Genomic DNA, 12,824 nt, shown 5'->3' on the forward strand with positions numbered 1-12,824 from the left:
ACATTTTTATTTTACAGGTTTATTTTTTTCATAAATTTTTTAATGATTTACTTCTAAGTATTTAAGTAAATTTTATGATAAATATTAACTATCTAGAAATTGAATTGCGGAAATTACATGCGTTAGTTACAATCTTTTAATTAGCGCAATATCATATACAGCAGGGTTTCTCAAACTCGGTCCTGGAGGGCCACTGTCCTGCACAGCTCCAACCCTGATCAAACACACCTAGCTGTGAGTTTCTAGTGATCCTGAAGACATTGATTAGCTTGCTCAGGTGTGTTTGATCAGGGTTGGAGCTAAACTGTGAAAGACAGTGTCCCTCCAGGACAGAGTTTGAGAAACCCTGATATACAGTATATATAGGCTTTCTATTGGCCATTGGCCACCGTGCTCTCCAAGATATTGGTATCGCCCATCAAAAAAATCCATATTGCGTGACCACTAATGAAAACTTTCCTTCTCTTTTGTTGTTTATCTACGCCAAAGTGGCACAACTGTTCACTCTAAAATCTTCCCCCTAAAAGTGGCAGTGGAAAGAAGAAGTTTCTGACCTGGTAGCATCTGGTCAAAGCTAGACTTGGCCTCCGGATGACGCAGCAGAGATTTGGGGGTGAAGATAATAAGCTTTAAAAAAAGAAAGAAAGAAAATAAATAAATAAATCAGTTAAAAATTTAATTTGATGATTTTTAAAAAAAATGCTCTGACAGCTGAACTCACAGGTTTCCTGAAGGGAAGAAGGATCTGCCTCCTTATCACATGGAAATAGTTGGCAGGATTTGAACAGTTTACAACAATCCAGTTGCAGTCATACAGCTGACGCACCTCAAAGTCATCAGTGATTTTCTAAATAAAAATCGAAATAAAAGGTACATGATATATTCACTCTGAGAATGTCTATGAAATCTTTGTGTTTGAACACTTAGAGACATGTTAGGTAGGCAGTCTTACAGGGTTAAAGTCAGGGTCATCATTGCACATCTGCAGGAAGCGCTCTGGACGGGCAGATGAGTGCTCTGGACCCTGTGAAGGAACAAAACTCCTTTACAGCCAGCTTAAAGCTGGGGGAGGGGGAGAGGGGGACAGAGAGAGAGAGAGAGAGAGAGGGAGAGGGAGAGGGAGAGGGAGAGGGAGAGAGAGAGAGAGAAATGGAGAATGGAGATAAGAATTGTGGGTAATGCAGCCATACCATCCCCTCCATGCCATGTGGCAGCAGTAAGACGATGCCATTCTGGCGGACCCATTTAGCTTGACCAGGGCAAATGAACTGGTCTATTATACACTGAGCTGTGTTATGGAAGTCTCCAAATTGGGCCTCCCACAGAACCAGAGCATTGGGACTGGCCATGGCAAAGCCCAACTCAAAGCCTAAGGAACGAAGGAAAGAAAGAAAACACAAGTTTCTAAGAGCGTCCTCAACCTTCCATTAACTGCAGAGATAATTTAACATGCACTTGGAGCATCTAAATACCTAGAACTCCATACTCAGACAGAGAGCTGTTGCAGACAGTGTACGGGGCTTGGTTAGGGGACAGGTGGTTCATCGGGATGCAAGTCCTCTTGTCCACATTTTGATCATGAAGAACATGATGACGGTGACTGCAAATGCAAAAAACAACAGGTCAGTAACCTCTTACACTGAGCTGAAATCCAAAATAATACATGTACATACATACACTTGAAATAGTGGCTAAAATAAAAAAAGTCTATCAAACAGAAAAATGTGCCGTTACTACACAACTATATTTAATAATTATATTATTATGGTAATTCTAAAAATGTTTATTAATTGAATGATTTTGAATACTGAATGATTGTGAATGTTGTTTATACCTGAAGGTTCCTCTCTCCACATCTTGGCCACTGAGACGCACATGGATACCCTCTTTGAGCAGAGAGCCAAAGGCCATGTACTCTCCCAGAGCCCAATCCACCATCCTGTTCTTGATCATTTCTCCACGGCCCTTTAGAATACGACTCAGACCTTTACACAAAGGGAAGACAAGCATTATTGTAACAGAACATGAAATGTGTGCATATTTATGTACTATTTTGTATGTCTAGTGTACCTCCATTAGGCATGTGACGGTATCAAATAAGTTGTCATACTATAACAGGTCTAATAACTTTTTTCTTATAACAAAAATAACTGAACATTTAATTACACTAAAACAATCCACAAGAAATGCAGAGTAAACAACTTTCAAACTGATTAAAGTGCAAAAGAATAATAAAAGTAGGTAACACTTTACAGTAAGGTCTCAGTTAAAGTAAGTTAATGCATTAACTAACATTAACAATGAGCATAAGCTATTATTCTTTGATAACGTTGGTTAAAAAAAAATACAACTGATCATTGTTAGCTCAACACATTATTAAATGTTGAAACTAACATTTACTGAGATTAATCAATGCTTTAGAAGTATTTTATGTAAGGGATAAATGTACATCGAGCCGGCTGTTATCTCAGAATAAACCCCCAACAGGGTGATGAGAACCCCGATGTGAAGCTGTACATTAGATGTACATTATCCAGCTTATTACATGGCTACTTGCTACATAAGTAAATATAAATAATATGTATGTAAATAAAATGTAAATAATTAGACACGGAATATTGATGTGAGTTGAAATATTTTATTAGGTCTTTAAACGCAAAGCTTCCACGAAGAGAGCAGTTGCTAGCGCGAGTTCAAACTAGACAGACATTTATGAGATACGGTATACCACTTATTACACAGCATTTCGCCACATAAATAATTATGGAGATATTGATTTCAGATTAAACTGTTTTAAAATCATACCTGTTTGTATCTTATAATCCAACAGTGTACAAAACAATATTCACAAAATGGCTGCAGCTGCGCTTGTATGAAACAAGAGAGAGCGAGGCATAATTAAATAACTTATAACTTTTTATTTTATTGTTAGTTAATGTTAACTAATAAATTAACTAATGTTAACTAATGGAGCCTTAATGTAAAGTGTTACATTTTCAATCAATATCTAGGGCATGTTGTAGTCCAGATTAAAAAGTAAAAATGTTTAATTTGGAAAATAAATGGCCTATTAAGTCTTTAAAGGCAGGGTAGGCAGGATTTTTCTAAAAAACTTTCCCCCAAATTTGTTTAAACTGTCTTTATATTCCAATACATAATTAAAATGTAAGTACTTATTCTCCCGCCCCCTCCCTTCTGGGCTCCTTCCAAAGCCACGTCCCCAAAACACATGAATGTGCGATGCCGACCGCTCAGCTGGAGGAGGACGCGTTTGCCAGCGCCGAGCGGAGAGGAGCGCAGTGCATGTAGTGACATCATGTCAGAATCACAATAAAATACCTAACTTTATAATTATGAATATAAACAACTAACATGGCTGTTAGTACTCACTATCAAGCTAGCATATCAATACTGGTGAAGTTTAAAATATATTGAGTTTGATTCGGTAACGAGCTAGTAACATAAGGCAAAGCTAAAAACATGTTGCATTGATACACGTTTTCCCATTACCATCAGTTACACTGTGATGAATGTGAATTTCGTGTAAGATTCATAACATATACGGTGTTTTGCATGTAAGAGCTTCCACGGTGAAAGCACTGTTGGCTCTGATGAGGACTATCGTTACACTCCGGAGACAAGTAGCCTACCTTTCTACCTTACTAGTTCCTTTTTTTGCCTTGTTTGCCTTCGCTGACTGTATAATTTGCCTTTCTCTGCCATAATTGTGATTCTTCCTAGCTTCCGTGCCTCTTCCCCTCCTCGAGTCAAACGGGTGCGTGCATGTGGGCAGCTCCTGTAGCAGCAGGGGTGGTAGCCATGGTAGCGAGGGAGAGTGACAGTCGCCCAGCCAATCATTTCATTCGTTCCGAACAGAAATAAGTAGCTGTGTTTATTGCAGCCCTGAGAGGACTACAGACACTCGATTTTTATACTCTCTTTTTCAGAGTACTTACATTTTAATTATGTATTGGTAATATAAAGACAGTTTAAACAAATTGGGGAAAAAGTTTTTTAGAAAAATCCTGCCTACCCTGCCTTTAAGTGTTTAAGTTTTTGGCATGGTGATGGACACCATTGCGAATACAAACATCTAAATGACTGAAATAGAAAGGCTCTGTCCCAAATGGCACACTAAGCTCTCGCAGTCTTCCTACGAGTCCGCACTTTCGTGACGTAACGCCAATTTGACTGTCAGGAAGAAGTCTGCTGCGGAGTTTGCATCAGTGCAGGCTTGGCAAAAGCGCGCATTAAGGGTGCACATCAACCACAAAGCGAGCACCCTTCTGAGACCTAAAATTATAAAATGGGACACCCACGGACTTAACGGACACACGCACGTGGGCAGCCATAGTAAGTCCACAAGACCGAAAGTGTGTATGAAGTGTGCCATTTGGGTCAGGGCCAAAGTAGCAGGACTGCTTTGTTTACGGGGTTACAGAGGTAACGGCTGCATTTCTGCTGTTCCTTAAGCGCCATCTGCTGTCAGAGAGTGAAAGTGCATTTTCATTCAGTGCGCCTCCTCCACTCCACTCATTCCACCATGCTGCTCATGCATGTTGAGCTTGTTTACATCAGTGCACATGCCTATTTTTTTGACGCAGCATACAAGCAGTATTGTACATTTTAACCGGTTGATGGAAAAGTATTCTTAAAATCCATTCTAAAAATCTGAATAATTCTTCATAAATAATTCTTCATGGTATTTTAAAGTGCCCACGATAACAATACTGCATGTTCATTATTGAGATATATCATATTTCCGTATGTCTAACCTCCATGAATTGTAAAATCCTCTACGGGTACTGATGACGCCACTTGTCCAATGTTGGTCAGATCCTCCTCTGGCAGACCGGTGGACGGGTAGCTCATACTCTTGGGCTGGCCATCCAGAGTAAAAAAACCTGCACACCAAACACAATGAATATGCTCTTATATCTACATGAAGCAGCAACAAAATGCTGGCATTTTGGGGTTTTTTCGACTATCAACAAAGTCTAGTACATATTGCAACTCATTCTGAACCGCCAACTTCCAGATGGTGACAGGAAGATGCAACCAAAGATAAATGTGTAAAGATATTATTTCCCTTTTTTTAAGGTTTAATAAGTCACAGGATAAAATGGAAATTCAAACTTATTTTGTAAATTTATGTTATAAACCTTATTGTGAAGGAATCATCTGTGTATGTTTTATTTACTTAAAAAGAATCGCATCCTTGAATTATGAAATCAAGTTAAAAATATTTAATTAATTTAATTCAAAAACATATGTTCATACACACCTGGCCAGGGGGAGTCCAGCCAGTGCTTGATGTGGAGGATCTTCTCATCCTTTGAGCGAGCATGAGCTTCCTCACAAATTTTGTCATACTTGGCAATCTCTTCCTATGGACAGAGATGAGAAAAACTTTATATAGACTGCTGAAGATACTGGGCAGCTACTTGGTTCTGGGCAGGACTGACTGACCTCATACTCTTGTCGTGAGACGGCACCTTCGGCGATGAGCTTCTCAGCATATTTCTGAAGAACTCCTTTCTGCTTCTTGATCTGTTTGTACATCAGTGGCTGGGTGAACATCGGCTCATCCATCTCGTTGTGGCCCATACGGCGATAACATACCTAATGGAAAGAAGTCATTTACCTTACTGGCGTCACAAACTCCCAAACATGACAATAAATGATAAAAGTGTATATAAAAGACACTCTCTCACCAGATCCACCACCACATCTTTGTGGAAGGTGGCTCTCCACTCTGCAGCCACATTGCACACGTACATCACAGCTTCAGGATCGTCTGCGTTGACGTGGAATATGGGGGCATTGACCACACGGGCAACATCAGTTGGATACGGCGAGGAACGTGCCATACGAGGATCTGTGGTGAAACCAATCTGAGAAAGAGAAGCAGTGGTGTGTTAAGAGGATAGTTGGTGGGGGATGTTACATCACGCGTGGAATTGTTTGTGCACAAATACCTGGTTGTTGACAACCACATGCACAGTGCCATGTGTGGTGTAGGAGGGCAGATCACTCAGATGGAAGGTTTCATAGACAATGCCCTGACCTGCGAATGCAGCGTCACCATGGATGTGAATGGACATCACCTAAAACAAAAACACAGCAGATGGTTCGATCTGAGCTCATCATAACTGATCCATTTACAATACATCCTAAAAGTACTAAGGATGTTCAGATATTAAAATTCTCATTGATACAGAATTAGCCCAATTTATTGGTTATGTTATGACCAATAAATGGACAGTTGTCTAAACTATTTTGTTTAAATAAATAAAAAATAAAAAACTAAAATCAATCGTTTAAGATCTACAAATTAATTTGGGCATTAACGTACAGTATGAACAATGGATATTAATGTTTGCTTAAGTTTACAGTGTTATTAAATTATCAAGTCAAGTCAAGTCAAGCTTTATTGTCATTCTTCCGTATACACGTATACAGCTGAAAGAAATTTAGTTCATTTTAATGCTCATTGTCCATTTAAAGTGACAGTACACAGTCATTTGTATGTTAAGTCCTTTGTCATTGGGGGGAAAACGAATTATGGAGATGAAAGTTGGATGGCACCAAAGTATTCAGGGCTGTGACAGCTTGGGGGAAAAAGCCATTACAGAACCTTGCAGTGCGGGTCCTGATGCTGCATAACCTCCTGCCTGATGGTAAAGGGACAAACACACTGTGTGAGGAGTGGGAGGGGTCCTTTACAATGGCAGAGGCTCTGCGCACACAGCGTGTCCGGAAGATGACTTGGCTGGGTGGGAGGGAGACCCCTATGATCTTTTCAGCTGACCTCACTATGCGCTACAGGGACTTGCGTTCGAGTGCTTTGCAATTCCCAAACCACACAGTGATGCAGCTGGTCAGGATGCTCTCCACAGTTCCTCTGTAGAAGGTGGTGAGGATGGATGGCGGGAGCCTGGCTCTCTTCAGTCTCCGCAGGAAGTACAGGCGTTGTTGTGCCTTCTTCATTACAGAGCTGGTGTTGATGGACCAGGTGAGGTCGTCAGAAATGTGCACACCAAGGAACTTTGTACTTCTGACTCTCTCCATCTCAGAACCACTGATGAGCCACTGGTCGGCTTGCTTTTTGCGGAAGTCAATAACCATCTCCTTTTTTTATCTACATTGAGATAAATTGTTGTTGTGGCACCAGCTTAACAGTTGTTCCACCTCCTCTCTGTATCCTGCTTCATTGTTGTCACTGATGAGGCACACTACAGTTGTATCATCCGTGAACTTTATAATAAGGTTGGATTCAGACTTGGTAGTGCAGTCGTGGGTGAGCAACATGAACAGCAGTGGGCTGAGCCCACATCTTTGGGGGTCACCTGTGCTCAGAGTGATGGCACCTGAAGTTCTGCTGCCGATGCGCACTGACTGTAGTCTCTCTGTCAGGAAGTCCAGAATCCAGATGCAGGTTGGGGTGCTGAGGCCCAGCAGTGAGAGTTTCCTTACTAGCTGCTGGGGGATGATAGTACTGAATGCGGAGCTGAAATCAATGAACAGCATTCTGACGAATGTGTCCTTAGTGTCCAGATGTGATAAGGCAGAGTACAGGGTGTGGGAGATGGTGTCGCCAGTAGAGCGAATGGGACGGTATGCAAACTACAAGGGGGTCCAGTGATGTGGGGAGGGAGTAGAAGATATGTCTCTTGACCAGTCGTTCAAAGCACTTCATCATAATGCGAGTCAGTGCTACAGGGCGGTAGTCATTGAGACATGTCACTACTAGTCTCAGCCTCAGACGTCACGCCCACGGAACGTTGGCTAAACGTCTGATGCATATGGTACACTTAACTGGAAACACTTCAGGAATGTCGAAGTCGTCATCTGATTGGTTGAATTTTATCGGATTTCCGGGGGGCGCGAGTGTCGCGTTTATTTTCGGTCCGCCTGGAAACAAAGCGCAGACGTGTAATTGCGTTTCCTACTGATTTACTCGGTGTTTTGATCAGATGTGGTAATGCAGACGCAATTGTTGTTATACGTGCACAAACAGATCAATGACTTACTGCTTGTTTTCTTCTCCTTCTTTGATTTTCTATGCTGACTGACTTGTTGCAGTCTATGGTTGCACGCCGATCTGTTGTTGTGGGGACATTTCCACGCAACGAAACGTGACACTGAACGAAACGAACTGTAATTGGTTGTTTGACATGTCGGTCAAACGGCCTTATGGGCGGGCCTTGGCCAAAGAAAGCTGCTATGAATTCCAGACCTTCAGCCGTCAGTCTGAAGGTCTGGCTACGCGAGACTATGTCACTACTGACTTCTTCGGCACTTTTTTTTAAGCTCGCAGGGACCACAGCCTGGCTCAGGGAGATGTTATAGATGTCTGTAAGGACACCTGCTAGCTGGTCAGCACAGTCCCTGAGCACTCTCCCTAGTATATTGTCTGGACCTGCAGCTTTGCATGGGTCGATTCTGGATAATGTCCTCCTCACGTCAGCTAGGTCCAGATGCAGCGCCTGCTCTTCAGGGGTGGGTGTGGACTTGTATGCCTGCATGTTGTTCAGGGCTTCAAACTTGTTAATAGCTTGTCAGGAAGGTGGGCGTCATTGCTGTTCGCCTGTGTTGTAACTTTGTAGTCTGTTAAGGCCTGGATGCCTTGCCACATGCGTCTGGGGTCCTTGGCGTCACAGAAGTGGTCGTGTATCTTCTGTGCATAAATGCTTTTCGCTTTCCTGATGGCCTTGGAGAGCTGAGCCCTTGCTGATTTGAGGAGCCCTCAATCTCCTGACCTGAAGGCAGCATCTCTTGCCCTAAGTAGGGCACGAATCTCAGCCACTGCTTCTGATTATTAGTGTTTTTCAAGATTAACTTTTACTGAGTACTTTTACTTACTTTTTTAACTTTTACTTTAAATTTACTTTTAATAAGCTATATGCTTATTTAGACAACCTGCTTTATTAATTGAACTGTAAAAAATATGTATGAACACAAATTTCTACACAAGAACGTTGGGTCAATGGTATCGGGTCGTTTCTGAAAAAACGACATCGGTGCATCCCTATCTGTCAGTAAAGCAAGACGCAAGCCCGTAGCAACGCGTTATGGCTGTCTGACGGGAGATAACGTAAAAATAAACAGGAATTTTTCAACTTTTGATCAATTCATAACTGTTTTGTACACTGTCATATTAGCCACCCCACTCCCCCCGCACATGCCGGTTGAACATCAAATCAACATATTAGAATGTTTTCTGAAGGATTGAGTAATGGATGTTGAAAATTCAAAAACAAAACGTTTCAAAAAGTTATTTTAATTTGTAATAATATTTTACAATATTACCGTTTTACTGTATTTTTTAAATTAAATAAATGCAGCCTTGGGGTGCATAAGAGAATAATCTTACCTACCCCAAACTTTTGAATGGTAAAGTATATGACTGCATTGTCACAGCACTAGATTGATGCAGTTTACATCTCACCCGATTGCCATCTGTGTCTCCACAGTAGAACTGATCTGCCTTAGTCTTGCCCTGCACCACCGGGTTCACCGCTTCTAGATGGGAAGGGTTGGCCACCAATGACAAGGTAATATTCCTGTCAGTCACACGATTTATCCTCCTGTGGTACATGCCCAAGTGGTACTTGACATCTCCTGAACCCTGTTACAGGTACCAACACAATCATCAGAACAAACATACTATAAGTTCATGAGATTCCAACAAAGTGTATATAGACAAAAATGTCACTGACCTCATCAGCAGCTTCCAATTTAGAGTCAAACTGACAGAAAATCTGCTCCAGTTCCTTACGGATTACATTGGCAAGCACATTCAGACGTCCTCTACAGTGACAGACAGAAAGAGAGTTTGTAATTGATTCCATAAATCACCAGAACAGCATGAAGCCACTGTAATATCAGTTGTTTCCCATTTTCCCCCTCTATAAATTAGCATCTCTTCTTCTACCTGTGAGGCATTCCCATGATGACAGCATCTACTCCGTTCTTGCTGGATTTATCAATGATGGTTTTGAGCGCAGGGATCAGACTCTCACAGCCCTCCAGCCCAAAGCGCTTCTCAGACGACCATTTCCTCTGCAGGAACTCCTCAAACCTGGAGAAATCAGCATGTGTAATATATTACAGAGTTGCAATAAACATCAAATATGGGTTTCAACAACATCTTTTTAAAGGCACCATGAAATCAAAATTGTGCCCTTGTATTCTTTAATCAATATAATTTCCCCTCCCTCTTGCAGCGACATCATAATTGCAGTAGTAACTACATAGTAGGTCTGGAAATGTCTGAAATAATAAATGATCACCAAAATGATTTTATATGACAAAAAAAACACATAGTTCAAACTTATACATACTTGTTTAATCCATTTTAATTACATTTAAAAAAAATTAGTTTTTTGTAAAACTAGAATGTATTTTTTAAATGTGGTCAGCATTTGGTGGGCCGCATGAGGCTTGAGAACCACTGTTCCATTAGCAGCTACACAACTACCACTTTGACGCTTAAAAAAAAAAGAAGATCATAAAGAGATCATAAAACTAATCCATATAAATCAAACGGTTTAATCCAAATTTTCTGAAGAGACACAGTCGTGTTATATGATGAACAGATTGAATTTAGGCTTTTATTCAGATACAAACTTATCTGATTTCAAATTGATCAGTGAACATTAACAGAAGCTCAACCGAACTTGCTTGATGCGCGAGAACAAACCTCTTGCTCAAACGTGCTGCGTAACACACGAGAATGAACATTATTGGTTCTTGCGGAAGTTCAAACGTGCTGCTTAACACATAAGAATGAACCTCATTGGTTCTCTCACACATCAAGCGAACATGCTTGAGCTTTTGGAAGTCCATCAAAGCGCATCTTTTCATGACTAAAAATCTCCGGGGGTTAATAAAGGCCTTCTGAAGTGAAGCGATGCGTTCGTGTAAGAAAAATATCCATATTTAAAATAACTAAAATAACTTAAAACGACTAAAACAACTAGCTTCCGGCAGACGGCCATACGCATCGATTTACGCCAAAAGAGTAACCCTTGAACTTGACGCACAACGTAATGACAGCAATTGACGCCTCTCGAGGTTCAAACAAACAGGGCTGGGCAACTGTGTTCGTCATTACGTTGTGCGTCAAGTTCGAGGGTTACTCTTTTGGCGTAAATGATGCATATGGCCGTCTGCCGGAAGTAGTTCAGACGGATTGTATTCGTCTGAAAGAAGAATGTCACATACACCTAGGATGGCTTCAGGGTGAGTAAATCATGGGCTAAGAACCAATGAGCTGGTGATACTGAGCATGCGAACAGTACACATACTATGACAGCACTGTCTGAACCTAACGGACAACTGATGAATGAGGATGGGTGACTGACAGAACGGACTGTGCTGATAGAATGAGGATGGGTGAACCGAGGACTTGAATGAATTTGGTGAAATGTAGGTTTATTTAAGAATAACAATTAAAACGTACTGGAATATGCATAGTAAATAGTTATATTAAACAACATTTTTATTAAAACATGCTACAACTGTTCAGTCAAAACATGTAAATTAATTTTACAATTGACTTATGTATGCAGGTTATATTTTAAGTTTTTATGAGCTGGATCATGGTTTCTGTTAAAAGTTGATGAAGACTAGTTTATATTCACTTTATTATTATTATTTAACTGAAGTTATGATTACAAATGAGTGTAGTTTGAGTGTATTTTCATCTGTTAGGATGACAGAATTGACACTAAAAAAAGAACTAATCTGCATACATTTCGCGGTGATCACTGGTGATCGGTTCTGTGCAGATTTTGCTCATCTCAAAAATCATAATATAGCATTTATAAACCTACAATAACACAGAATACATCAGTATTCATCAAGATTTCAAAATAAAAGTTTAAACCCTCGCTCTGGGTTTGCATGCTTTGATGTTCACATGTTCTTGTTAAAGAAATTACAGCAGCTGTAGCATTTCTTTTGAAAAGAAGTGGCCAAAAATTAAAGATTAAGTGGACATTTAAATTAAATGTTTGGCCAATATTAAACAAGGATTTGATCATGCTGTAAAGTGTAACAACAACAATCACCCTGATTGGTGCCCTCTGCAGGCATTTGTTATAATACATAATGTACATAAGTTGATTTTTAAAATACATAATATAATATACATAATATTATAAACAGGGTTGTTCAATAAAACTATAAAAATGAATTTCTTTAAATACTTTGTGTAAACTAATTATTGCCTCGTTGTTATTACATGTGTATCAAGTCATTTTAAGGGTATTCACTCTATTCTATTCTATTTATTACCACCAAAAATATGACATGCAGCATTATTCAATGTGTTGACAATTTGCACTGAAACAGGAAGACAGGGCGGGACATATCAAACAGCTCCTCCCCTTTTTAAAAATAGCCAATAGCATTAAGTTTATATCACAGCTTGGCCAGAGCCGTTGAGCTCGGTAAAGTCGCAGTTTCCTCCTAATCTCTAACCGTTTCTCCTCCTCATCTTCTCCATAATGCTTTAAAACATACAGTGAGGAAAATAAGTATTTGAACACCCTGCTATTTTGCAAGTTCTCCCACTTGGAAATCATGGAGGGGTCTGAAATTGTCATCGTAGGTGCATGTCCACTGTGAGAGACATAATCTAAAACCCCCCCCCCAGAAATCACAATATATGATTGTTTAACTATTTATTTGTATGATACAGCTGCAAATAAGTATTTGAACACCTGTCTATCAGCTAGAATTCTGACCCTCAAAGACCTGTTAGTCTGCCTTTAAAATGTCCACCTCCACTCCATTTATTATCCTAAATTAGATGC

The 12,824-nt window shown here is 40.3% G+C and overlaps 1 protein-coding gene across 5 annotated transcripts in view; it reads right to left on the reverse strand.

Annotated features, from left to right (window-relative positions):
• The window catches only part of ogdha (oxoglutarate dehydrogenase a), a 48,525-nt gene that overhangs the window by 1,986 nt on the left and 33,715 nt on the right, over nt 1-12,824 (reverse strand). For all 5 annotated transcript variants that reach the window (XM_084087428.1, XM_084087427.1, XM_084087429.1 and 2 more), the window contains 14 exons: nt 9,938-10,084; nt 9,723-9,813; nt 9,452-9,631; nt 5,979-6,107; nt 5,715-5,894; nt 5,470-5,622; nt 5,285-5,387; nt 4,776-4,904; nt 1,835-1,985; nt 1,473-1,600; nt 1,191-1,369; nt 953-1,024; nt 722-847; nt 555-627 (listed from right to left, as the gene is read on the reverse strand). In XM_084087428.1, the coding sequence (XP_083943554.1) occupies nt 555-627; nt 722-847; nt 953-1,024; nt 1,191-1,369; nt 1,473-1,600; nt 1,835-1,985; nt 4,776-4,904; nt 5,285-5,387; nt 5,470-5,622; nt 5,715-5,894; nt 5,979-6,107; nt 9,452-9,631; nt 9,723-9,813; nt 9,938-10,084 (1,841 nt within the window). The remainder of the gene's footprint in view (nt 1-554; nt 628-721; nt 848-952; nt 1,025-1,190; nt 1,370-1,472; nt 1,601-1,834; nt 1,986-4,775; nt 4,905-5,284; nt 5,388-5,469; nt 5,623-5,714; nt 5,895-5,978; nt 6,108-9,451; nt 9,632-9,722; nt 9,814-9,937; nt 10,085-12,824) is intronic.

Source organism: Abramis brama, assembly GCF_963993115.1.
Source record: "Abramis brama genome assembly, chromosome: 16".
In the NCBI taxonomy this organism is placed as follows: Eukaryota; Metazoa; Chordata; class Actinopteri; order Cypriniformes; family Leuciscidae; genus Abramis; species Abramis brama.